The 26,212-nt window shown below is 46.9% G+C and overlaps 3 protein-coding genes across 5 annotated transcripts; 1 reads left to right on the top strand and 2 right to left on the bottom strand.

Moving 5' to 3' along the window:
* Nucleotides 1-6,582: 6,582 nt before the first annotated feature.
* Nucleotides 6,583-10,771, bottom strand: tada3l (transcriptional adaptor 3 (NGG1 homolog, yeast)-like). Its single transcript, XM_037490115.2, has 9 exons — nt 10,211-10,771; nt 9,830-10,070; nt 9,447-9,694; nt 9,137-9,242; nt 8,852-8,987; nt 8,656-8,759; nt 8,433-8,539; nt 7,429-7,620; nt 6,583-7,289 (listed from the first exon to the last, which is right to left on the bottom strand). The coding sequence occupies exons 2-9, from the start codon at nt 10,037-10,039 to the stop codon at nt 7,097-7,099; spliced, it is 1,296 nt and encodes a 431-aa protein (XP_037346012.1). The 5' UTR covers nt 10,040-10,070; nt 10,211-10,771; the 3' UTR covers nt 6,583-7,096.
* Nucleotides 10,772-10,921: 150 nt separating this feature from the next.
* On the top strand, nt 10,922-13,467 carry LOC119229593 (actin-related protein 2/3 complex subunit 4). Its single transcript, XM_037490117.2, has 6 exons — nt 10,922-11,054; nt 11,719-11,837; nt 12,145-12,256; nt 12,376-12,471; nt 12,721-12,891; nt 13,022-13,467. Exons 1-6 carry the CDS (start codon nt 11,052-11,054, stop codon nt 13,025-13,027), a joined length of 507 nt encoding a protein of 168 aa, XP_037346014.1. The 5' UTR covers nt 10,922-11,051; the 3' UTR covers nt 13,028-13,467.
* Nucleotides 13,468-14,258: 791 nt separating this feature from the next.
* Nucleotides 14,259-25,896, bottom strand: LOC119229591 (6-phosphofructo-2-kinase/fructose-2,6-bisphosphatase 4-like). 3 transcript variants are annotated; one of them, XM_037490112.2, is made up of 14 exons: nt 22,777-23,056; nt 21,679-21,795; nt 21,448-21,544; nt 21,299-21,365; nt 21,129-21,203; nt 20,436-20,492; nt 20,220-20,341; nt 18,913-19,120; nt 18,683-18,829; nt 18,483-18,587; nt 17,717-17,846; nt 17,146-17,208; nt 16,962-17,026; nt 14,259-14,757 (listed from the first exon to the last, which is right to left on the bottom strand). In XM_037490112.2, the coding sequence occupies exons 1-14, from the start codon at nt 22,982-22,984 to the stop codon at nt 14,698-14,700; spliced, it is 1,521 nt and encodes a 506-aa protein (XP_037346009.2). In that variant the 5' UTR covers nt 22,985-23,056; the 3' UTR covers nt 14,259-14,697. The 3 variants fall into 3 exon arrangements, with proteins under 3 accessions (XP_037346009.2, XP_037346011.1, XP_037346008.2); XM_037490114.2 differs by lacking the exons at nt 14,259-14,757; nt 22,777-23,056 and adding exons at nt 15,481-16,263; nt 25,731-25,896; XM_037490111.2 differs by lacking the exon at nt 14,259-14,757 and adding an exon at nt 15,481-16,263.
* Between the last annotated feature and the right edge of the window lie 316 nt (nt 25,897-26,212).

The raw sequence follows: 26,212 nt of genomic DNA, 5'->3' as shown, positions 1-26,212 counted from the left end.
GGTTAGCTACAGCGGGATCAGCAAAGAAAAAGAGAAAAGCACAGCCCTGACAACTCCTGACAGCAAGGCTTCCTCTCTCGGCGGGGCTTTCTCAACCACAAACTGACACATTCCCACGCACGCACACTCAGACGCACACACACACACACACACACATCGATCCCACTTCAGCCACACAGATAGCGACTGAGTGATTGCGCACAAATTACAGCCATTTTGTTTTACCGTGCCGAGTTTGACATTGATTCTGTCGGACTGAGCGGCGGAGTCTTCTGCGTGGACGGGGAGCTCTTACCCAACCCGGGCAGCGAGTCACTGGGTGATGCTTTCTGTGCTTGCCTCTGACACACATCTCAACTCACACAGCCACGATGATGATGTGTGTGTGTGTGTGTGTGTCCACAACCGCCTGGGTTTGAGGCCGCAAAACACTCACACAACAGAGGGCATTAAGCAACAGGTGTAAAAGAGGATGTGAAAAACATAGTGGACCTTTTTGTTCCCCCCCGTCTGTGACTTCGGAACGTCTCGCTGTCACCTCGAGCACACCAGGACAGCTGTGAGAATCGTCTTGTTTGCTGCACACTAGAGCGTGACGACAACACGTGTGTATATGAGTGCGCCGTGCAGTGTAACGTCGATCTGTGGTGTGCGTTAACCAGCATGTGACCCCGGTACACAGCACTCCTGATTTCAAAGACAACAACAGTGAGAAGAAACCGGAGCAGGTCGTCACTGGATGGGAGAGGAAAAGGGGGGTGGGGGGGGGTAGTAAATCACACACACTGGACACTTTGCATCGATGACACAGCTGTTGGATTTGTTCATTTGTCATGGCGCTAATGTGAAGAGGCGAAGAAGTACCTTTTATGTTGCTGAAGCCTGATCATTTATAACTGATCGGGAACTTTTTTTCTTTCAGGTCTCCCGTTTTTGCGACGTTGTTCCACCCGACACACTTTGTAAAGGGAATGGTTGGAATTATTAGAGAAACTACAGCCATTTTATTTTTACGGGAAATATACAAAGAGCTGGTCTGGTTCTGTCCAAAGCTCGTAAAACCCTCTCAAGCTCCCCCATTGACATCTTCTCATCTGGTTTGGCCTGCACATACAAACACTATGCAGAAACAAAAACAGCAAGTTGTGGTTTTGGTGCGGGGCAGTGTGTCTATTTTGGGCTCGGAAGAGGCAACTTTTGGGGTTCTATCGTCAAAGTGACGTTGCCAGGCAACTAGCACACTGCACCGGGCCAAGAAGTGTTCTGGGCCGCGTTCGATATAAAAGCGCTGTGCACCTTCCCCTGACAGTTTCTGCACTTTTCCCTGAAGCAGCATGTGATGGGTACAGCGGTACGTTTTTTGTTTTTAAATTTTAAACAGCCGATGCGCACAACGGATGCAACACACACAACGGTGGCTTCCACAAACAATTTTCTGTTTAAATGAACATTTTTGCTAACAGGAAAACCCTCCCGTCGTTAAGCGTTAACACACATATTAGGGTGATTACTGGTTACCTTCAATGCTGCAGATCATTCTGATAGTCTAAATTTTTACTTTTGGATTCAAGAAAAGCTTTAAAGCAGGCCGAATGATCCTTGAGCATTAATATTGGCTTTTTATATGGAGGTAACAGCGAGCAATGCAGTATTTTTCAGCTCTCTTGTCAGTGGACAAAAAAGTACTGTTTTCTTTCAATAAAAGACTTGTTGTAGTCATTCTCTAGCCACAATCCTTTCCTTTTTTATCTCAAATAAAATTATGCTACAAAAATACGTATGTTGTGTGTATACGTAACCCTTTGAGAATGCTAAGCTAATGCTAAGCTAGGCTAACTGGCTGCTCGTTGCAGCTTAATATTTACTTGGAAAACGTGAGAGAGGTTTTTGATTTCAACTCCCAGCAAGAAAGGGAAAAAAGTTCTGAAGACAAACATAATGACTTTAAGTACGGATTATGAAAACAACTCCCTTGGAGCTGGAGGTTTTGTTGATACAGGTTTTAATGTATAATCCAACCCTGGAGATATTTTTTCTATCAAAATGTATCTGCATCTTCTTTCCTAATCTCCTTCACTGTGTTGAAGTCTCGGGTCGAGACCTTTTTTCGCTCCCCCATCACTCATTTCTCCCAAAATTTCTCTTTGGAGGTTTCTTCAAACCTCTCCTAATTTAGTATGTTCCACCAAAGATGATTTGCCCTCTGGTTTAAAGAAAAACAAACTCCCTAAGCCTTCTCTTTGTCATAAAACAACTTGGCCCCGTGCGGGGCGTGTGTTTCCATTCACCAACAGTCGTGTTCCCCATCTCTTGTAGGGAGTGATCAGGTCTTGGAGGGATTGCACACCCGGATCCAACAGCAGCTCTTTATAAGGACACGGGCCTGCAGCCTCTATATTTAGATGGACTTTATTGAGCCTCTTGTCTTCTCTCCCACCCCCCTTTCTCTCTCTTCATGCAGCACCGCTGTTGGAAATCTCTCACCAAAGCCATGTGGGCGGCCGGCCCACCTCTCCGTCGCGGCGAGGGGAGAGTGAGCCTGATAATGATCTGGACTGGGTGATAATAACAGAGCAGAGGGAAACGAAAGAGGGATGCGAAAAGGATGGGGGGGGGGGAGAGGATGACAGAGAAGTGGTGGGTGGTGAGAGAAGTGTTTTTCATCGTGTCTTCTTCTCGACTTAACCGACTATTACCCACAGTGCCGGGGCTCTTTTGGACCCACCGGCCCGAAAGTTTGAAGGGGAGATCCTGGGAAAGAGGCCCCGTTAAGGGCCACAACCTCGGGACGGGTGTCTCTCATTGCTTCAGTTCATACACCATATTGTCCTCTAAATGGTCCCCTAAATATATAAAGAATACATCCATACAGGCCTCTTAATGGCCCCCCGCTGCATACCTGCTTTTCTGGCCTTATCTCTGGAGAAGCATATTTCTTTAAGAGCTTTGACCTCTGCAGTCCAAATACACTGCTAATGGCAAGGCGTGCTTTAACATGGCCTAATCTTTTTCTTATCTTACTTGCCGGCTGATTCGAATAAAGTGTAGTCAAACAATGGACGGACTCTCAGAAGGTGAAAAACACAGAAAGCTTTATAAATGTGGGTTTTTTTTCCCTTGGTGCAAATATAAACTTGGAAAACAATGTGTGCCACCATGTTGTATTTTTTTTGTTATGTGGTTGTGGACGTTTCCTGTGTTGCTGTGAGATCAGCCTTAATTAGGCAAACTAAATAAACCTTAATGCTCACAACGTGGCTCACAATGGGAATGCCGATACGCTGATGTTTATCAGAGCTGTAGTTTCAACCATGGCCTCCATCTTAGATTAGCGTGTCACCGGTTTCGGATAAATGGAAGTGTTCCCGAGATGATGACGGCGGAAGGTCCGGGGGATTACCGAACTCACGGAGATATTCCCAGGAAAGGCGAGAAAGACATTTGAGCTGGTGGTGGAGGATGAAAGGTTCACCAAAGTCAGTGGGGATTTTTCAACGAAAGAAACTACAAAGTGGACCTGATAAAGGATCAAAAGTCTGCAAACCAACATTGCCATCGATGGCCCCGGCTATTGCTAACTGACGGACTCCACTTGTCTGACGGGGTTTGTGGCCTCAAATTCTGAAGGTGAAGGGCTCATCCCATACGAACCACCCTGGAGACATTGGCAGGCTGGAACGGAGACGCAAAGGATCTTTTATCTTCGCCTCCCAGAGGAGCAAAGCCCAGGGCAGGTGGGGCTGAACGAGACATTTGCATTTGTAAATTCAGCAGTGGCTCAAGAAAACCATCAACTGCCATGCAAATGAGAAGCAAATGAGATTCAAACCAGACCGTGGTCGGGTTTTTGTGTGTGTATGTGAAACTATTCCCAACTATGCAGTCTTTTACCACTGTATACACATGTAGGACAAGCCGTCAGAATAGCGGACAATAGTTGTCTGTGTCTGTTGTGGAGCCGGGGCGTGGCCTGGGATCTCCTCAATGGACCAGTCAGCCTCAGCAGCTGTCTCAACCTCTGTCTGTGTCTCTGTCACACACACACACACACACACACACACACACACACACACACACACACACACACACACACACACACACACACACACACACACACACACACACACACACACACACACTGTGTCAATCCAGCATGAAAGCTGACATAGCATTAGGACAAAGAATCAACCGATTCATGTTTAATCCCTTGACTTCTATGTATGTGTTGTATTGGGGGGAGGAGAGGGTATGTGCGTATGTGTCTGTGTGTGTGTGTGTGTATGTGTGTGTTCCCTTTCAACTAAGGAACGCTGGACCGGAGGTGGAGTAGGAGGAGAGCCCCGGGGGGGAAAGAAAAAAAAAGGTTGGTACCACAGAAAGGCCGTCACTGACAGGAGTCCTGGCGTGATGGCAGCCTATGGGCGCGTGTGCGTGCGCTCGTGTAAACAGACGACACACGCACACAGCCTGCCAACGTGATAGCGCTGTATTTACACTGCATTTGTCTTCTCGTGATTTGCTTGAGAGGAGATACAGGAAAGGGCCTGCAGACAACGCAGTCTCTGCACGACGTGTGCCAGAACGCTGAAGTTCAAGCCCCTCCGGTGGAGGGCCCTGTACTTAAAGTGCCATGAAGGTTTACAAACCATGACACGGAGGAGTGAAGAAGCTCACCACGTAGCTGAATTTCACGTGTCGAGAGGGAGAGAGAGAGAGAGAGAGAGAGAGAGAGAGACGTTGGAGCCTCATCATAAGTCCCAACACCACCTGGGTTGTCAGAATGAGTCCAGCCATGCCTCCAGAAAGAGAGGCTCAATGCGTGATGAGCAAACAGTGGGCAGGCATCGGTGAGCGTGCATGAGCAATGGGGTCGACAGAAAACCCACCTGCCCTTCAGTGCAGGTCTAATGACAACAAACACAACAAAAGCCCCGCGCCGACCGGCTATTTGTTCAGCTTCTCATTCACCTGTGAGGAGGGCTCAATAGGTCTGTATTCTATCAAAAGCTGTCATGCGCACAGTCTGCTGGCATTGTAAATTTGCGTAGAGGACACCAACCTTTTTTCTTTTTTTTTTGTTAAATGAGGATTGGGACATACTTGTAGCCTCCAGTCTGGCTGTGAGCTCTGCTAAAGGACACTGAACAAGAGCCTTTATTTCGGGCCTGTTCTGAAAAAGCTGGTTTAGCTTTCTATACTGTAGATTTGGACTGTGTTCATGTACGAACATTCCAGTGTGCAGACTATAAACATGTTGGGCAAATAAAGACGCAACTATGTTAGAGGTATTTTACCTGCTGTTAGATAAAATAACACAGTGATAGCATCCTTTATTGTGCTTGTCAAAGCCTTACGATAATTCTTGATCATTTCTGAGTAAAACAATGATGACATTTATTTGAACACTTTCATAGAAATAGAAAAAAAGATATTTGGAGCCAGTGACACGGCTGTTAAAACGCGTGTGGTCACATGCGTCTGACGCTCTTGGATGAAATCTGAGGTTGGTCCTCAAGCAGAAGCAAGCGCGCGAGACACACGTCTCCTAAATTCAAGATAGCAAGGGGTATCCCGGAGTGAAGGCTGGACACAGGGCAGACTGACCCATGCTGTGTGTCAACCACAGAGGACCAGAAGTTCTACAGTCCTCCTGGATCGACGGTCCATGACTGCCCTCCTGTGGTGTCTCACGCAAAAAGGGGGAAAACCAGAGTTCCTGCAATTACGTACACGACGCTGTTATGTGCGGGTGGTTTTAGTGAGATGGAGACACTATTTAGTGTTTCCCCACATAGGTAAACCACGGAACAAATAGAGATACTCTCAAATAGAGATACTCAAAAATCCAGCTTGTTGAGTTTTAGATGGAGAAAAAAAACAAAGCGGATTGTTAAAAATGAAATCACGAACAGGACTATTTAAATGAACTCCTTCACACACTTGTGGATAGTATAGGCCTGTGCACTTTATTTTTTCTGTGATATTTTTTTAATTCGTTAATTAAATTGTAAATTATTGTCTGATTGTCCATGTAACCCCCCCTTGACAAATCTCTTGTATGTTCAACATAATAATAAATAAATAATTCTTATTCTGAGGCAAGTTGTTGGCGCTATTTTGAATTTTCACACATACGTGATACAAAAGAGTGCCAATTACTCACTAGCTGCGGTCAGTGGCCTTTGGTTGACTTCACAGGAAGCTCCCTCCTATTGTTCGTATGCTGGTATGACGCTAAATACCAAAATAAATGATTGTAAGGCCAGCTCACAGCACAAGCCTCAACATACATAAATATGCACAGAGATTAAAATGTGAACACACTTTTTTTTTTGTTGCATAACGTTTTTTGGGGAGGATTTATTTTTCCCATTAAGAAAAAAGCAACAATTAGCGTGGAGGGGAACACATCAAACCACGCCTTTTTTGGTCTTCATGAACAAGGTTATAGTCGACACTAAACCATTTAGAGCCTTTGGTTTTAAAAGCTATAATATGAAACATAATATAAAACGAAATATGAATTTATGTCAATGCACTGTGGAATTTATGAAATATGCTCCACAATAACAACAAACAGAGAACCACAAGTAATATTTATTGACAATAACCATTATTAGAATGAGTAGCAGCAGTGTTGATTCAGATCTTGGGTTTCTGATGCTGGTAAGCAGATGACTTTGAGGAGGTAAAGACCACTGCACGCACTACAAACACGGTATTTCATACACTTTACACAAAGCTGTCCTCAAGGGGTGCTGATTTATTCAAACGTTTGTGTGTATTTCTTTTCTTCATGACATTACAACGGAAAAAGAAACAGCAACATGAAAATCCAACTGACAAAAGAAAGAAAGAAAAAAAAAAAAAAGTCTCTGATGAGTTTGTCACTGATCAACGAGGCATTCTGCTGTACGTGACCAACATTTACTACAACACAAATATCCCTCATCAAATCACACAGACCTGCAGCAAACAGCGTCACACATCATCATAAATACAGATGTTCACTGACCATCTCACAGCTGTCCCAGCAATTCTTGCAATTTGTGGCACAAGAGGCTCCCGCGTCAGTTCTGGACGAGGTTTTCTACTTCTATCCGTCCAGTAACTTGAGGATGCTTTCCCTCTCCTTCAGCGCTTTCCACGCCTGGTCCTTCTCCTTCTTGGTCGGGGTGCGTTTCTTCTGCCTGGCGGCCATGATTCGGCGAAATCCCTCCATGACCTCGTTGTCGGACACCCGGACCCTCTGCCTCAGCTCTTGCTTGCGCATCTCCTCTTTTGCCAACCTGCGGGGGGGGGAGAAGCGGAAAAAAACACCGGCGTTAAGGTCAACCCGCCACAGACCCCCCCCCCCCCCCCCCCGGCACCCGCGGCGCATCCCATCGCGGTCGCCGCCCCCCCCGCACCCCCGCCCCGTGTCCTCACCGGAGCAGCTCCTGCTTACGGGCTCGGTTGTGGCCACTCAGGGCTTTGAGCTCCGCTTGCCTCTTGTGGAGCTCGGCCAGGATCTCGTCCTCAGAGTCTCCCCCCGGTCCGGGTCGCTCCTCCGAGTCCAGCAGCCCCTGAGCCACCAGCTCCTCCTTGATGCGAGCCTCCAGAGAGCGTGTGTGAGGAACGCTGCAACGGGGGGGGGGGGGGGGGGGGGGGGGGGGGGGGGCAAAGAAAGGCCGAGGGCATGGGACATGGGGTGTGGAGCTGTACAGGCGTTTGCGGCTCATGTTCACGTGTGAGTGCAGCTGTAGGCTGTGATGTGAAAGCCTAAAGTCTCAATGTTCAGCAATATTTCCTTTTCCGCTTTTAAAAAAAAAAATTTTTTTAAACATTTTAGATCACACAGTTTGTAAAGAAATTATACTCAGCCACCACTGTAATAAAGAGTAATAAAAGTAAGACTTATAATATTAGTGTAGCAAAATCTTTATCTGCAAATATTGGGTTAAAATAGTGTAAACTTTTGCATTCAAATTGCACTCAATATCAACAATATGAATTACTCTCGAAACGATTTAGTTCAGCTCTAGAAGATTCTGAAATAACTGACATCAGGGTGATGGTCATTGCTGGAGATCATCCATCACTTTTCCTGGTTTCTCAGAAGTATCCCACTTAAGGCTGTGTGTGCAATCATTGCTCAGAGTCTCTGATTATTGTCTTTCTGCTTAAACTTTACTATCCTATTTTATTTTTATTTTTTTATTTACCTGAACCACAGTCAGTGTCTTAGATGACACCACAGTCACCTCGGCCTACTTATCGCAGAATGCTGATAGTAATAGTGGATGAGCGTTGGTAACTTTAGATTGATTTTGACTCACCACAAACGATGTGATGTGATGGAAATACTCAATTGGCCAGTGAGCACATGGAATGAACGAGACTGTAATTTTGCCTGTGAACTTATTTTCCGGGACAAGTGATGCTGTGATTACCTGAAAGCTTTTCCTTGACTTCTAGGAGAGGTCCCAGCGCCATCATTAGCATCCTTCCCAGAAATGTCCGGTATGGGTGAATCCTCCATGGGGGATATAATGTTCTCCTGGAAGAAAACAGAAATATAACAAGTGCAGTATTTCATTCATCAGTCATTTATTTTGTCAAAAGCCAATATACATTACTGGAAGTTTTATTAGTGCGTGATGGCAGCAAACCGACCTCTACAAGGGCCTGGAGCAGGCGCTGAGTGAGAGGACCAAAGGGACATCCGTCTTCGGGGGATTCATGTTGGGACTCGGATTTTTTCAACAAGGAATCCACGTCTACAGCAGTCGAACATGGAGATGAGTGTTAAGGTGGTGCTCGGGGCCCCGGCGCCCGTCGTTCGAGGCGCAGAAGGCCGTCTTCTTCTCACCTTTTGCGTCCAGCTCGGACAGCGGACCTCCCATGAGGCTCTTCTTCTTGTCATTGGCTCGAGCTCCTTCCCTCTGCTCCTCCAGCAGATCTTCCTGAGCCCACCGCTGGGAGTAGTGTTTCCCCAGAGCTGGGATCTACAGGTAACAACGGACAGTAGCAGAAGGTCAACACGCGTCTAGAAAAGGAGCATTTTGCATTGCACAGTAACAACAGCCCGGAGTGGATTTTGCAGTAACACGATAATAAAAAAAAAAAAAAGGTACAACGCTTTTTAATGTCGTACTTTGAAATACTCAGCCTCATCCTCCGGGGGTTTCAGAAGCTCTTCTAGCAATCGGATCTCCTCATTCGTGATATCGGCACAATATGGCTCAACTGATGCCCAAAATCTGAAGAAAAAATTAAAAATTAAAAAAATAGCGCAAACAACATTGCCGAAAGAAACCTTTTTCCTTTTGTTCTCACCACGGTACACCAGAGCGGGGCTAACTTCGAACAAAAAGATAAGTCTGATATGATTTGAGCATCAAACAGGAAAAAAAACAGTGAAAATACAGAACTGAGCGCTGTTGAGAACGGCGGTTGTTGCTGACCGGTTAGGTGCATCGTTTTTAGGAGTGCGGGGGACGTCCTGCGGATCGTCTGTGAACTCGTATTCTGGGACTTTAGGCTGCAGGTTTTTGGATTTGGGTCTGCCAGGTCCGGGACCCGGCGCGTGGCCGCCCTTGCCGTCCAACTTCTGCTTCTTTGGCTTGTGGCGAGACGAGGCTGCCGGGTCCGGGTCTTTTCCCAGCTTCAGAAAGCGCTTGTCCCCCTTCTTGTCCTGCCAGTCTGTGAGGATCTGAGGAGCAGCGCATACAGATAGATGGTGGGCGGGGCACCAAAAAGGTGAAAAGTTACATTTTTTTGTCCTGTGCTCATTTGGCATCAAACACATCATTTGGGGGGGGGGGTGTGTGTCCCATCCTCCTCCTACCTGTCTCTGCTCCTCCAGGGCTCGCAGCCGGCGGCTGGCGGAGGACAGCAGCGTCTCCAGCTCCAGCTGCAGGGTGTCCAGCTCCTCAATGCCGATGCCGTCGTCCTCTGACCGGCCGAGCACCGCGGTGTAGCGGGGGCACACTTTGACGTGCTCGACGGGCTTGAAGTCGTAGTACTTCAGTGGGGGGCATTCCTTCAACTCACTCATGGTGCTGTGTGGCAGGCGACCCGGCGGAAGCCTGAGGGTAACGGATTCAAGAAGATCGGAACCACGTGGACGTTATAACAATAATGCAAACAGTGGTGACCTGATGTGGTTGAGTTTGTCTGCATCTCTCTGCCCATTAGACGCATCGCACACACTCAGGCGCGCACGTACCCGAATACACGAACACGCAGGTCTGCTGTAGTCAAGGCGAGCTCGCTGGGCCCAAACTCACCAAAATCACTCAGAGGCGTAAGTATCAGGAACTGCGAGTGCACGATTTTGCACAAAACATTTTACATTCAGTTGGACGAATTCCGAGCATTTGATAGAACTCGCGAAAAGCCGAGATATTTATCAAACCATGTTTAAGAGGATTGATATTTACGGTGAGCGAATGGCGTCCATGATGGAAAGAGCCATTATCGTGACAGGGGGGTGAGACATTTTACGGACTGATACATTCGATAAAGTCGCAGTTGAGAATATGATTTTATCAGAGAATACTATATATATGACAGGCTATGGTTGTCTTATTATGTACACACATATAAACAATATTACGCCATGTCTCCACGAGTATTGAAATAAGGACATAATGGCATAATCAGATCAAACCATGTTGTGTCACGGTTCAAATAAAGGACATTTCCGCTAAATCGGTCGTCCAGTAATGTAACTAAAACGTTTATGGACTAAGTTTGTTATTTTATATATTTCTTATTAAAAAACATGTTAAAACAGTAAACAATTACATCTGGACCAGCTGTCGATGAGCCCCGCGCCCCTGTTCAGAGAACGGAATGGATGCATCCTAGGGTATGTTCGTTTTAAACACCAGCTGAGCAGAGTAAAAATCGCGTACAGCTGATGGTGTGAAATATCGAAGCATCCGTCTCTTCAAACTAAGAGCTAGAGAAAAACGAGCGCACCCTACGTGTACAAGTAGATGTAGGATTTACGGAAGAGGAGTCCCAGGCGTGGCTGAGGAACTTCCGTCTTTTACAACACAAAAATGGTAAGTGTGTTGCTCTAAATGTATCTGCATATTCCATTAATTATCCATTTATTTGGGCTAACTGTGGCTACACTTAGGGTGAGATTAGCTAGCTAACTCCGTATCGGTCGTAGCCGGGGTTTCTGGTTGGCTATGGTGAAATGACAGGACGGGCATCCTTGAAACGGTTTGCAGACACTGAAGTGATCGCGCTGACCCGTCTCTTCCTCGGCACCCTTTTCTCATTTTCGCTAAAGTCAGCTCTCGGGAAGCTCGTCTCCGGACGGAGAGGGAAAATTCGTATTTTCTTCCTAGCAGGCCGATCGATGTAAGCGGACATGCATAATGTGGATGGTATGCAATGTCAGCCACCGAGCTGCTAACAGGAACGGAAGTGAATTCATTCATGTTTCACGTAGCCTCGCATCTACAGACAAACCCTCCTCAGGTGGATATCGATCGCCAACCTGTTTTTCTTTCTAAATCGACTATTTAGAAGCCGTTTTTCAAAAAATTAAGAGGTGGAATCCTTCAAAAATGTCCCTTTTTTTTACTGCATTTTTGCTTCCTGGTCGAACGTGACCTCAGAGGCTGACCCCGCTATTCAACTCGGGCCCCACTCGGCTGGAATGTACAGCGGGCCCATCCTAACTAGATGCAGTGACCTAATGGTGTGTCTCCTCAGACAGCGACTCTGCGCCCCTACCTAAACGCTGTGAGGGCCACCCTGCAAGCGGCCCTCTGTCTGGAGAACTTCTCCTCTCAGGTGGTGGAGCGTCACAACAAGCCGGAGGTGGAGGTCAGGTATGTTCAACGGCATGTGTTCGGAGTTGGCCGGTTCCCTGGTCCCCCCCCCCCCAAGCTTTTTCGTAAATAGTCCACAGCTTTCACACAAGTGCAGACTTGTGCCAGCTCGCACTAGAAAAATTGAGGCAGTGACGAACCAGACGCAGGCAAGAAAGAGAGCAAGGCTCTGAAATAGGCCCGCAGGGACCCGCCGTAGCCTATTTTGAGGCGTCGTACAAATAAATAATCACTATGTAAAGGTTCTATGAAATGCAGTCATTCGAATCTTTGTCTCTTTAATGGCTGGAATGTTCTGCGGTAACAGGAGCAGTAAGGAGCTGCTACTTCAACCCGTGGTGATCAGCCGTAATGACAAGGAGAAGGTTCTCATTGAGGGATCCATCAACTCCGTCAGAGTCAGCATTGCTGTCAAACAGGTGATATAAAAAATTAAAAAAAAGGGCAGAATATATGTGGTTATTGGTAATTCGCTACGCACAGCACACACTTTCTGATTTTCTTTGCTAATATAAAATGCATTGCTACAACTTTGCAGGCTGATGAGATCGAGAAGATCCTTTGCCACAAGTTCATGCGCTTCATGATGATGAGAGCGGAGAACTTCTTCATTCTGAGGAGGAAAGCAGTAGAGGTAAGAAGTGAGAGGGGGATAAACGGGTAGTCTGGCTTTTGTATAATATAATTAAAGATAGTGAGTGACGGAAGAGGGGGGGAAAAAAACAGGAACATTGTTGATCTCTAAAATGGAAAAAGTCAAACGACGCCCCCACACGAATGTGTCAGAAACCACATAGTGAAATAAAATCCTTTATGTTATTGATTGCAACGTCCGTCGTAGTGATGAAATGTGTTGACCCGTCCCGCTTGGCTGTGGTTTCAGGGGTATGACATTAGCTTCTTGATTACCAACTTCCACACGGAGCAGATGTACAAACACAAGCTGGTGGACTACGTCATCCACTTCATGGAGGAGATCGACAAGGAGATCAGCGAGATGAAACTGTCCGTGAACGCCAGGGCCCGCATCGTCGCTGAGGAATTCCTCAAGAACGTAAGGCTTTTCATTTATATATTTTTGAAAATATACATTTTTCTCGGCATTTAACAGACTAATATTTGTAATTGTGGATCAATATTGTGTATTGTTACATGAAAATATAATACCATTCTTCTCTCCACAGTTCTGATGGCAGCTTTGGTCGCACACAGGCTGGAAAAATCGAGGCGTAAACGAGGAGATGAGAGGAACGACACCAATCCGGCGATGACACCTTTTTGAGTATTTCCCTGTACTCATGACTATCAACGACTGTATATAATGAAATATTCACCAGTTTCATTTTCAGCCACGTAGAACAAATCCCCATTCAAAGGCGGGTCCTTATAGTATTAATCAAGTTGGTACCCATGACTACAGGGGCATTGAGAGCGTGCTGTTGCAAATTAATTGGCCAGGTTTTTGTATTTCGTCCGTGGGGGTATGCGTGATCTGTCACTGGTGTTCTAAATTAGTTTCCAAAAAGTCTCTTGTTTGCAGAAAGTAGTCCGTGTCACAGGGCGAGAGCTTTCCGTCAAGAAGCCACCAAAACATATGTATGAAAATAATAATAAAACTCGGTTGTTTATACGTTTTGTGTTCTGATTTTAAAATGCCATCAGTTATTTGTGCTGGTGCTCTGCCTTTAAGCAGAGTTGTTCTTTCTGAGGAAGTTGTTTTGGGTCAGCACTCCCGCCACAAAGCTCTCTATGCACTCCGCTGTGTTATTTCAGCTGTGGGAAAAGGGAAGTAATAAGACACACGTTGTAAACCGTTTTGGTGGCCCTATAGACTGCAGTCCACAGAGAAGGAAAGCTGATATTACACACTTTTCTCCTTGGTGGTACACACACACACACAGGTCTGATGCACAACACTTACTGCAGGTGAATTGTAGTAATAACAGTTATCCCAACCTTAAATATGCCACGACGTATTGGCAAACTATTTTTTGGATTAACCTGACCAAACGTCCTGCTCACGATTCAATCATGCAGCCTCCACCTCATACACGTGATGATAGAAGCTCATCCAACCCTGTGTGCTCCGTGAACTCCATCCAACCTCCACCAGGCCGGCACTTTATTAGTACGCCTATCCGTTTTAACAGCACCCGTTTTAATCAGAGCAAACAGTCAATTATTCAACAGAAAATGAAAGCAACAATTTAGAGGAACGATTTCAATTGTGTATATTTGCTGGTTTCAGTTGTATCAACTCCGGCTCTGAGGAAATGTGACGCCCATTTCTATATTCAGTAGACTGAAAAATGAACTAAATAATATTGTAATATCTACTTGAAGTGATGTAAGGGAAAAGATGGGCTAGTTTATAAAAATAACACCTTTGACTGCGTTCAAATGTGTTCTTTACCCAAAAAAAGGTGAAAAACAACCATTTAATCTGACCAACCTGTATCAAATATGTTTGTTTCCATAACACTGAAGCCATTATTGCACAATACCTTGTATCCAACATGCAGTAGAAAGATTCCCATTTTAAAGCCACATGGTCAACATGTTCTCTTTTTCATGGTTAATTATACTGCTGCACAATATCAACACGCTCAAGTGATGAGTAATCTGCTTGCCAAAAACCCTGAACACAACGTTCAGGTCGAGCTCCTTCAGATCATGAAAAGACGGGCGTGAGGCTCACAGAGAAGTGTGTGTGTGTCAGTGTGTTAAGAGATGAGAGGAGGAGGCAGCACGTCATTCAGAAGGTCACCACGGGTTGGCAGGTTGAGCACGTGGGAAAAAGGGAAACGACCACGAGAGTCCGTGGAAACGGGAGCGAGCGAACGAGGGCTCCAGCTGCGGTTCAGAGGTGGGGGGGGACGGTCCGCAGGGCGTCTCCAGCCGAGCGATGGACGTTCACGTTCTGGAAAGAGGAAGGATTCGGTTGTCAGACGCCTTTTGAATCAATGGCTGCATGTGCTTCTGCCCTTTACGTGCTGTACCACGGCTTTTAGGACACTCGCGTCTTCATTTTGGAGGGGAGGTGGGCACAGGTCACAGGACCTTTTTGAAGCTGTCCTGGACGGTTCAGGTACTTTTAAAGACCCAGGCAAGTGCAGATGACCGGACTTATTTCACACCTATTCTGATTTACTTCGATCCCATCGTACTGTGCAGAAACTCTCGGAAAACCTTCAGTTTTGCAAAATGTCGTAGCCTTTTTATTATTAGCTGTGAGCACACATTTTGGAATCCTTCTAAATGGAGGCAGGAAGAAATCTGCGAGTGTGTCACAGGGGAGAGTTTTATTCTGGGGGGATGAATGGCAGCTTTTTCTTATGCATCCCAGTGGAGTCTTTGCATATCAATGGGTGTGAGTGTTCAGTTTCGGAGTAAGAGTTTCAGTCGGAGGGAGCAGGACGGGCACGCGCTGCAGCGTAGGAGCAGGAAGGGAGTCGTCTGCCACTTTTGATCCTCAAGTGTTAGGATTAAGAAACATCTAGGTACACATATTTTGATCTTAAAATATATCACCAACGAATTTAATTTAATCTCTGATCCTAACTTTCAGATATTGGTGAGGAAAACCTTCTGATGTCAAATTTTCTAAAATGATGCACAAGAAGGGTTGGATAATAATACATGAAAAGGTTGAGGTGAGTTTATTTAGAAACAAACAGAAATACTTCCTCTCAGATATTATTCTGTAAGGACCTTCACATTGAACAAAAAGAACAATAAAACAAAAGTATAATTGTATTGTGAGGATTTTCATAGATACTGTTAGACATCCTAAAACTAGAAACAAACTGTAATGACATTTAATAAGAAAATTAACAGAATTGATTATTTTATGTGCAAAATGTAAAAAGGCCCAACTTTGTTTGGAGTTGCGCAATGCTGTAAAACTAAGATTAGAGCGTCCCGACTTCTCTCTCTAGAAGTATGAGGTGAGCAAAGCGCCGAAAGTTAACATTGTGAAATCAGTTCTACAGGAAAAATCTATAAGAAAACAAACATCAGAAAAAAAAGGTGCTCGAATTTCAATGCTTCACAATTGGGATTACAGCATCAGTTCAGACACCCTACCATTCAATCTCCAAAAATGAGAGAACGTGCTCTGGACACAAGATCCGTGTCAAATTTACAAACTGGATTCCAGTCAATTACCACCACCACCACCACCATCACCATCATCACCATCATCATCATCATGCCTAAAATATACGTGGACGACAAACAGAAGATCGGAACAGTGGTGGGGGATTCAAACAAAGACAGGTGGAGAAGAAAGACTAGAGGTTGCCGAGTTTTCCAGGTTCATTGTGCGTAAAGAAGGGCAAAGGAGGACGGGGGGGGGACAACGGCCTCATTGGTGAGCTGGCACTGTTAGCAAAGCCTCCTCTGACATCCGCGACACTTCTACGTTCTGTTTGATAAAAATGAAAACACACACACACACACAAAGAGGGGGAGGGATGAAATCACATGGGTGAAACTAAATCCACTGCACAAAGACCCGCTGCTTAGGTTTTTCTTCGTTGCCGTTTTTCACTCGTGTGTTAGCGGTGAAAGTCAAGAAGAAGAAGTCTAACCAGCGCGGGGCGGCTTTTCCCAGAAAATCGGACGGTTTCTCTGCTTCAAAAACACAGTTACGATCCCACAAAGAGGCTCAATGGATAACGATCATCTGAAGTCCCACATTCCCCATGTGAGTGAGTTTTGAGGCCTTGCATCATCTTACATTACACATACCCACTCACTGTCATACTGCTTCTTTTATTATAAAAGGAACCAGATCAGTTTCACTCTTGACATGATCCACAGACAGAGGCCTTTATATCCTTATACCCTTTCACAGGTTCGAAACATGGTTCTCGTCCCAATAGCAGATAATTCACAAATAGGTACGACAAAGCTAGTTTTAGCTCATTACTATTTCATAAAACCAACCTAAAAACCTACGTTGACACATACAGCGGACGCTTTTAGATAAGATCGGTGCCATCGGTAGCTAATCATGTATCGTCCACCATACCGTTCTCACATTGAATGTGTCTGTAACAGTGGAACCACCTTCCGTTTCACCAAGAGGATGAGTGCGTGTGCTTCTATTAAAATACCCACCTCCGGCCTCTCCCTGTGTGTGTTGACTGCATCCACGTTTAGGCTGATGGACTCCACTTTACAGCCTGAGCAGACAGACAGAAGACATGTTTGTATGAGTTCAGGTGGCAGAAAAGGGTCGTCGCTTTTGTCCGATCATTAGATTTATCGCTTGCTTTATGTGCCAATAGGAGACCACTCTTACCGTAGGCCACTGGTGTCAGCTTCAGCACGGTGTGCAGCGGGCACTTCAGGTAGGGCAGCTCCTCTGTGTGAAGACAAAAACAGAAATAAAACATCATATTCCTGAACGTCACTTCCATATGCTACATCTTTTACGAAGATTTTTTTTTTTCTTCAGTTAACACCCTTTACAGTAAGTGCAACGATAATAAAAAGAGCAAATCATCAAAATGCCTGTGCAGCAAGGATAAACTTGTTATGTGTGCAATTTTCCCATCAATCACTGGTACGTTGAAGCCGCACGGCGCTAATTGGTCCAACAGGTAATCTCCGTGGACAAGCTAATCCGCATTAGCCACCACAGACAGAGGACAGTGAACAGGATGAACGGTAGCGACTGATGTTCTATTCAAATATAAAATACATTTTAAATGGGTTTACATTTTTAACCCTTAATAAATTCCACCTCATCAGGATGATCTATAAGGTATCGGACCACACTTAGATAAAATCCCAAATGAAAGCCATTAGTAGTCTCAAAATAATCTTTATAAACTACTGTTTTGAAATAAAAATGGAGTTTCGACACTGACCTGCCGTTTTGTCCAAGAAATAGGCCAACAGGCAACGCATGACAGCCTGATGACAGATGACCAGCACGTTCTCTTGGCGCTCCAGCTCCATGATGACCGGCTCCAGGCGCTGCACCAGGTCCTCGTAGGACTGAGCCAGAGGAGACGGCAGGGAGCAGAGTATGTTTCAATAGGAGAATCGTTGTTTGAAGTCCAAACTAAATAAAACTGAAGACCTAAATCAGTAATTTAAAACGGCCACATGATCCGGTTTCTCCTCGCGCTCAGCTGAATAAGCGGCCTCTTAAAACCGGGTGGACAATTCTCAAAGTGGAAAAACCAGCCGCCTAATGCCTACATCCATCTCCCCGGGCTGGATTAATGGACAGGTAATGAGATCGACTTAAGGTGAGGACACACCAGCGGGCATTTAGACACACAGTAAAACAGCCTGACCCCCTCATTTTGGACACACAAACACACACACAATGTCTTTGTTTACTGTAATCTGGTGTTAAGCCAAATGATTCCATGAGGCCTCTGGTCCGAGTAGAGGCTCATAGTGGAGGGTAAGTGGCCAGTGGCCACGTGGACACAGTTACATTGTGTCTGCTGTGCAGTGGGAGATTTCATTTATTGTCATAAAAAAAGGAGGACAGACTTTGGGACGTTTCCGAAATTCCAAACAGAGACACACTGTCCACACGTACGCCACTCCAACGGTTACATAACATCCCATCATTAGAAACAAAAACAAACATACTAAGTTGTATTTTAAGCCACTGACCTCTCCTTTTGGGTACCGATAGCGGTATTTGTCCTGGTCCCTCATGGCAAACTCCAGAGGAAAGTGATCCTGAATCTCCTCGTACATCATCTCCTCACACACGCCCTGAAATGACACGCCACACACGGATGACCCTCTGTGGCCGTCTGTAGGCAGGCGGCTGTGCTCGGCGGCTGGCGGGGAAAGAACGCGGTACCCACGGCATCGATCTCGTTCAGGACCTTCCACTGTTCGTAGGGCACACTGAGAGCCTCGGCTGTCTGGATGGTCCTCTTCATCTGACTGGTCCACACCTTCAGGTCGCTGATGCCCTGAGTCTGGATGAACTGGCTCAGCTTCTTCCCAAACTGCGCGGAGGAGAGAACGTGACCATCTCTTTCGGGTCAAGCCAGAAAGCCGACAGACGTGTTGATGAAAAGCTTTGACGCACCTCTTTCCCTCTCGGCGTGAGGCCAGAGTCTCCACCGATCCGGCCGTTGACGTTGAGCTCGCTCTCGCCGTGGCGGCACAGATAGATGGAGCGTGGCGTGATGTGGATGTTCATGAGGTAGTAGACGATCCTGCTCTGGATGTGGTCCAGCACCCTGTTGACCAGGTAGCGCTGACCCACGTCCATGATTTTAATGAAGGAGAGATCCCTGAGAGGAGAGCAGGGACCTTAAGCCTGAGCCCAACCAGGCCACAGATATGAGCACTACAGGATAATTGCAGGTCTGGAATGTAGGCTGGTACTGAAGAGGTTCAGAATTGTTTTTCTTTTCTTTCAGTTCGCACACTAAAACATCTAAGCGTGAAACAACATAGATTGTCCGCTTCATGACACTAGGTAAATGTCATCTGATAGAAGACCCCATACTAAGCACAAAACAGATGACACTATGTGACATACAATATGGCACATGTATCTTTTTACGTCACATGACGGTGTCGAGAAAAACTGAAACAACGGCTCACAAGGAGTGTCCCGCAGGAATGTGGAGACACGCTCCAGGGTCAGGGAGCTCTGTTTGTGTAGCAGGTGTTCGGAGCACTAACTTTAAACCGATCCAGAGGCAGCTCCATATCTGTAGCTCTGTTTTAACCAATAAGAGGTGACGACGCGAAAAATGTATGTAACCCAGTGCTGTTTTTGGTTCTTGAGTGGAAGCGTAGACAGCTTGAGGCATATACTTTTTTTTTTTTTTTTTTTGTATTGTAGCTCAACGAATCCTGACTGTCCCCAGCCTAAAGGTGTTTTTAACACAACAGTATATTACACACATTATAAAACAAGGTTATTTAATTAAGCAGTTTGCATAATGACTGCACCTCTCCACCATCTCACTTCTTGCAGATTAGGTTATTAATTAAACCACTTATGTCAAAAGTTACCATCGTTCTGAATTCAATAGATCTGCCAATATAGGCAGAAACCAAAACAGTGTTGAAGCACCTTAAATGAATGAAGTTATCTGTGTGAGCACACTTTGTTGCATTAACTTCTTTTAAATCAAACTTTATATCAAAATTTATAAGCATGACAAACGCTTTGTGTCGATTACATTTGTCAGAACAGAAAATATTAAATTACTGCACCATTGTTCTGGGAGAATGAGAGAGCATTTTGAATCAAATGCAAACTCCCCACAGCCATTTTATTTGGTACAGGTACAAATTTGCCTCAGAGGGCTTTACTCTGTACACATGCGACATCCTCCCCAAAACATCGTCACTAAACACACCTGCCGTCCCCCTCACCTGTCCAGGACTTCGTCCAGCGGCTCGTAGGAGTTCTCGTAGCACTTGATCCTTTTCATGAAATCTTCCGCCGCTTCCTCCGTGTTACAGTTGGTGTAGTCGGGGCTGCCCAGCTTCACTTGCTGAACGGAGCAACGGCAGAGACGAGTGAGGACAACCTGGACGGACGCTCACCTCATCTCGAGACACATGGGACAGATGAACGCATCCACTCACCACGATGTTCTCCCGTATCACATCCGGGTCTTCACACACAGACTCCACGAAGAACACCTGAGGGAAAGGGGGACTCGGTGTGAATGTTGACCCTGGGAATGGAGCAGTAGGGCGGGCACGGAAACGCGTCCCCGCGGGGTCAATAGACTTGAATGCGGATGGCTAGTGGTTACCATGACAACACTTGTCAGCAGGGACGCCAAAGCGTTGGCACCGGCTCGCCTACAAGGGACGTGACGTCGCTATGGAGCCAGCGGCTAGTTAGCAGTTAGCTAACACGTTTTCCTACCGAGCTGCAGGGGAGGGGGGGAGGATTTGGTGGGGCCACTTTTCTGTTTCTATGGCAACCAGTGAGGCATTAGAGCACTGGCCAGCTAGTAGGCTAGCGCTGCGCTAGCTAGCTAACAGTTAGCCAACACGTTTTCCTACTGAGTGGCAGGGGGGATTTGGTGGGGCCACTTTCTGTTTCTATGGCAACCAGTGAGGCATTAGAGCACTGGCCAGCTAGTAGGCTAGCACTGCGCTAGCTAGCTGGCTGGCTGGCTGGCTCGTTCAATCCACCACGGCGACTCGCCTTGAGCGGGTTCAGTTCATAAAGGAAGTTGGGACGTCCCAGTGGCACAGCGCTCTGACCACGCTGCTACATCCAAGCCTCCCGTCGCGCACGCACGTCCTCCCAAAAGTTACAGTTACCTTAAATTCGTTCTGCTCTGCAAACTGGATGATGGTTTCTCGTCTTTCTCTGGTGGTGTTTGTCGCATCAAAAACCTGTTTAACATAAACAATATGGGTGAGGAGGGTTTTAGCATTGCACACCATGTGTTCGACCAGCTGAACCCAAAGTGAGCTTTATATTCACTCACCGCCACTTGGCCTCCGTCTTCCGTGAGATACTGTCGCACATCGTTCAATGCTGCTGAGGCACATTGCCTGTGAAGATCGAAGAGAACATGTGTTAAAAAAAAGTCACCTGGTCGTTGGTTGAAAACGTTCTTCACGCTTACACTCTTACCGTCTGATCTTTAACCCCTCCTCGTTGTCTGGACGGAAGAACTCAAAGGACTTGTAGATCTTCACACACTCTCTCCTGTACTGCCCGACATTGAACTCTACGGGAAAGATGGAGGCAAAGACACTTGAGGGAACCTGCATTTTGCTAAAACTTGCGATGCACTTCTTAAATCCAATCCCTTAATTCTCAAAGCAATTAAGGGATTGTTCACTAAAGCTCGAGAAGCCGTACCTCTGGTGGGCACTCCAATCCAGTTGAGATAGCGGGTCAGCTTCTTGGAGATATACGTCTTCCCTCTGGCGGGAAGACCCACTGTCACAATCAAGGTGGGACAGTTGGTCATACACACTGCAAGGAGGGATGGAGAGGAAAGAAAGCTTAAGACACACATACTGCGAGGGAAGATGGAAGTTCATCCCAAAGGATTAGTTCAACAACCAGATATTGTTTGAGTGCGCCGCTACTATTTAAATTTTGCACTGCATGTTAGAACATTTAGTAGTCATGAATAATAAGTACATGGGTGTGTAATTCTGCGTTATCTTCCTTGAAGACAAAGTCCCGTCCCACCACGCTGAGAACATCCACTAGCAGAGGTCCCTGAGGAGTTGTGAAACGCTGTGTGTGCACAGATGAATGGGTCAAGGATCGAGAGCGTTTCCACGGGGACGACTTTATATTATGTTGCAACTAAATCTAATCATTTTAACATTCCCTGTGTGTAAAAGAGGGGGGGGGGGGGGGGGGGGTAAAGACTTCCCTAACTACCAGAGTGTGTCCCGGTGCATGCGTTAAGCAAAAAAAACAAACTCTACCACACAAACCGACCCGTTTCGCCACAAGTTCATGACGAATCTATGGATGAAGTGTTCTCTCGGGTCAGGCTGAAGTGGGAGACACGGACAAGAGAGCGGTGTCAAACAGCGCCTCTCCAAATCCGGGGTCCTCAACAGCTGTTGGTGGGTTGTCGCAAAGTGACAAGTGAGACGGACCCCTCTAGCACGGGCCCCTGGCTACAGGGGCCACCGTCGATGCGGGCAGCGTGCGCGCCGATGCGTCACGTGAATCCTTACATAAGGAACCGAGATGGCGACGCACGTGAGCTGTGCGTGGATACCCGCAGTGGCGCTATCGGGCACTCCGCGGCGGATTGAGATGTGCGCCGAAGTGCCACATGCCGGGGCGGATTATTGGCGTTACTTCTTTGTACCGCCACGGCGCTTCCGGACCCGATACCCGAAACCACACAGGCGGAAGGATCGATAGATTCCCGCTGATGCTCGATCAAACTAACACGCGAACCGGGCGAAGCCACGTCGTCATACGCACCCTTTCTCTGCGAAATGTGCGTTTCGGGAAGGCCATTTTTATACGGCATCCAGATCTTCTTCAGGGGGTTTTGCGTGAGCTCCCGCGGAATCGGCGGCGCTTTGTCCTCCATCCCGTCCGGCGGTGCGGCGGCGGAGGAGGAGGAGGAGTCTGCGGGAACGCGGGGCTTTTTCCCCTGGTGCGGCTCCGAGTGCGGCCGGTGTTTCATCCGCGCTGCTCGGCGGTGATGGAGGTGAAACCGGGTGCTCTCTCTCTCTCTCTCTCTCCCCCCCCCCCCTCTCTCTCGCGCGCGCGCGCCCGTGCGCAGAGCTGTTTGTCATGTGCTCCGGTCTGCGCACAATGGTCGCAGACTGGAGCGTCGTTTGGCCGTAATAAGCGCAATACGAGCGCAGCGTAAACGGCATCAGCCAGAGAACACGGCCCGTGTGAAGCTGCACAGGGACGACTGGGGAAAAAAACGAGGTTTTACACGTATTTGTTTGCAAAATAGTTTGAAAGAAGTAGGGGCTACAGTCGATTTTTCAACTTTTATACTTTGCTTCCGCAAAGTGACAGTGACAGCATGTCAGACTGCAGTGAGGAGGTCCTTTGTCTTAAATGACTCACCAATTCGTCCCGTCCATTACTCTTTCAGCCACTTGGGGCATCAGGACTACACAAAGAAACGTTTTTCTTTCACTGGACATCGGATTGATGATACTTTAGTTAGAGGGCAAACACGAAAGGATGCTGAAGCACAAAATGAGGGTGAACTGCCAGGGAGCAACATTTGTCACAATACAACAATTAGCTCCAATGCCTAAAGCTCTGGTACCGACTCAGGTGGTTTCACTCATCATGTTGCTGTATTTCACCTCCTGTCAACGCAGTGAGAGTGGAATGAGTGCGTGACTCACATCCCCCTCACTCCCTTCCTCGCTGCGCATGTTTAAGTGGGACAAATTAAATTAAAAATGACTTTTTCCTGTGAGATCTTCAAGTGAAAAACAGAATTAAGCCAAAGGCAGTTAAGGCTGCAAGATTTTAAAGGGATAAAGTAACGTTTTAATTGTTTATTTCCAGCATCTCTGCTGAAAATGGTGTAATATTTAACAGGTATTAACAGAACACATGACAAAAATAATTAATAATTAATGATGACTTTCAGTTCAGCTGCTTCTGTTTTAAGTTCCTGGTATTGTGCATGCGGACTCATTTGCACCCATAACTTCCTCTGGGGATATTTTTTATACAGTTGGGTTGTTATTAGTAACCCCTTGGCTTTTCATGCTTTGATAAATTGTACCTGATGTGAAAAGATCTGATGCTACAATAATGCCACTCTCTCTTGACGTGGCACGTTTGCACAGATCAGCCATTGCTGAGTGACAAACTTATTTGGCCAACTCCTATTTAAGGCAGCATCAAAGGAAATGCCAACCCGCGGGAGCTGACAACGCCCACCAGAGGGCAGGATTGCTCTACATTCTCCTCTGCACGCGTGTTGACACTGACTTTTAAACCACCAGGACTTTGTGCACATCCGTGTTGCAATCCAACTGAACAATTCCCATATAGATGCATGTGAATACTGTTCAGATTGTTTCGGGGAAAGATGTCAGAGGATTTATACAAGGGTGTCTCCGATATTGTGTCCATCTCGAGTGGAACGGCGCAGTCCAGTTAATCTGCGTCACAATTGCCATGGAGATGAATCCACACTTGTGTGCAGTGTCAACAAAAATGGAAAGTTGAGGGCTCATAAAAACCGGACTTTGAAAGGTTCTGGATCTGACTGATGTGCAGGTGTGCCTCATAGGAAGGTAAGCCCGTACTATCTATTAATGTCTATCTGGCCTCCTTGATGTAGTGATTATATTAAGCGTCAGTCCTTAGAGGAACTGGGCCTATGACCTAAATCTGACGAGATGGAGGTTTTTCTAATTGAATAGCCCCCCCCCCTCTCTCTTTCTCTTTCTCTCTCTCTTTCTCTATCTTTCTCTCTCACTTACTCACCCACTCACTCACTCGAATTCCCTGACTGCAAGTGGCCTATTATACACACCAGGTTCATCAGGTCAGTCCATAAATGGCACACAAGTGCTGGGGATATATTTTTAGCTACTAAACACAAAAACATTTTTTTTAAACTGTGGCACATCGGGAGATGCACACACGTTGGTAGTGTTGATGGAGTGCTGCATAAAGCTTGGATGGGCCGCGTGGAAATGGCATAAGTTGTACATTAAAAAGCCCACTGTGTGTCCCGTAGTCGCCCCACGCGCCCTCTCGCATACTTCACACTGGATAACGAGCAGGAAACAGGTCGCCGAGCTCCTCCCCGAGCCTGCTAGCAGCTTTCTGCTAGTGCTTTCACTAATTTAGTATACGTTCACATTACACACGACAGCGAGCCCACGTCCAACCCCCCCCCCCCCCCCCCCGTCGGAGAGACGGCTTCAGCCGGAGAACCGACGCGCTGTGCGTGGAAGACAACACACACACACACAGACACACACACACACACACACACAATGTCACCGTAGCAGCCCGACGCCAGCTGTGCGATCGCAACATAAACACAAACAGACGCGCGTGAATCGTCATCAGCGTCTCCGTCACGATCAGCATGTGGGAAATTAAAAATATCAATAAGGATTTAAACCCCCCCCCGAGGAGATCCGCTCCTCGCTACGCGCATCATGCGTGTTTGTTGTTTTTGTTGTTGTTGTTTTTTCCGGCAGAGGTCCAACACCATCTTCCACCGACGCTGGCTCTCTCAGATGGAACCAAGAGAGCCGCGGGTCGACGCTGCGTGGAGTAAAGGTCTCACAGCGCCAAGAACACCGTGCAGCACGTCCGGGAGTGGGGAGGGGGATTCTCCACCTCGTCCGCCTCCGTTATCCGGGTTTAAACGATGCGTAAACACCCCACCGCACAGGTGTGCTCAAGCCTTCCGAGGAGACGCGTCTTACCCGCCGTGTCCCGGTTGTGCGCGAGCTTGGTGCGGCTGGAGCAGCCTCTCATCGTGGGCGTCCGTCTGATGGAAGCGCAGCGCCTGTTGCGGTGTGGACGTGCGTCAAAGAGCAGCCCGCTGAGCGCTGGTCTTCACTGATGCTCACAGTGCAGTCCACGACACTAGGGGACCTCGCCCCGGGGAGGGAGGGAGGGGTTTCTCCCAATCTGGATGGAGCCGTGAGGTAGCAGCCTACCTGCCCTCACCCCCCCCCCCCCCCCCCCCACGAGCTGAAGGTTGAGAAATGATCCCAGGGTGTCCTGACCGGGGTTAAGTTGTTCCATATCTCGTGACACCGAAGACGTATATAACGAATCAATAGCACGTTTTCTAGATTGCAGTTTCAAAGTGAAGTAAAACAACAAAGTTTTCTGGCAGCAGTCTAACTGGCAGAGCTTGTTTTTCTGCAGGAAAATAATTCACCTGGAGATGTGGAGACAT

Source organism: Pungitius pungitius, chromosome 8 (assembly GCF_949316345.1).
Source record: "Pungitius pungitius chromosome 8, fPunPun2.1, whole genome shotgun sequence".
NCBI classification, from domain to species: domain Eukaryota; kingdom Metazoa; phylum Chordata; class Actinopteri; order Perciformes; family Gasterosteidae; genus Pungitius; species Pungitius pungitius.
The sequence above is the reverse complement of the archived record's forward strand: the minus strand, read 5'-3'. Positions and strand labels throughout refer to the sequence as shown.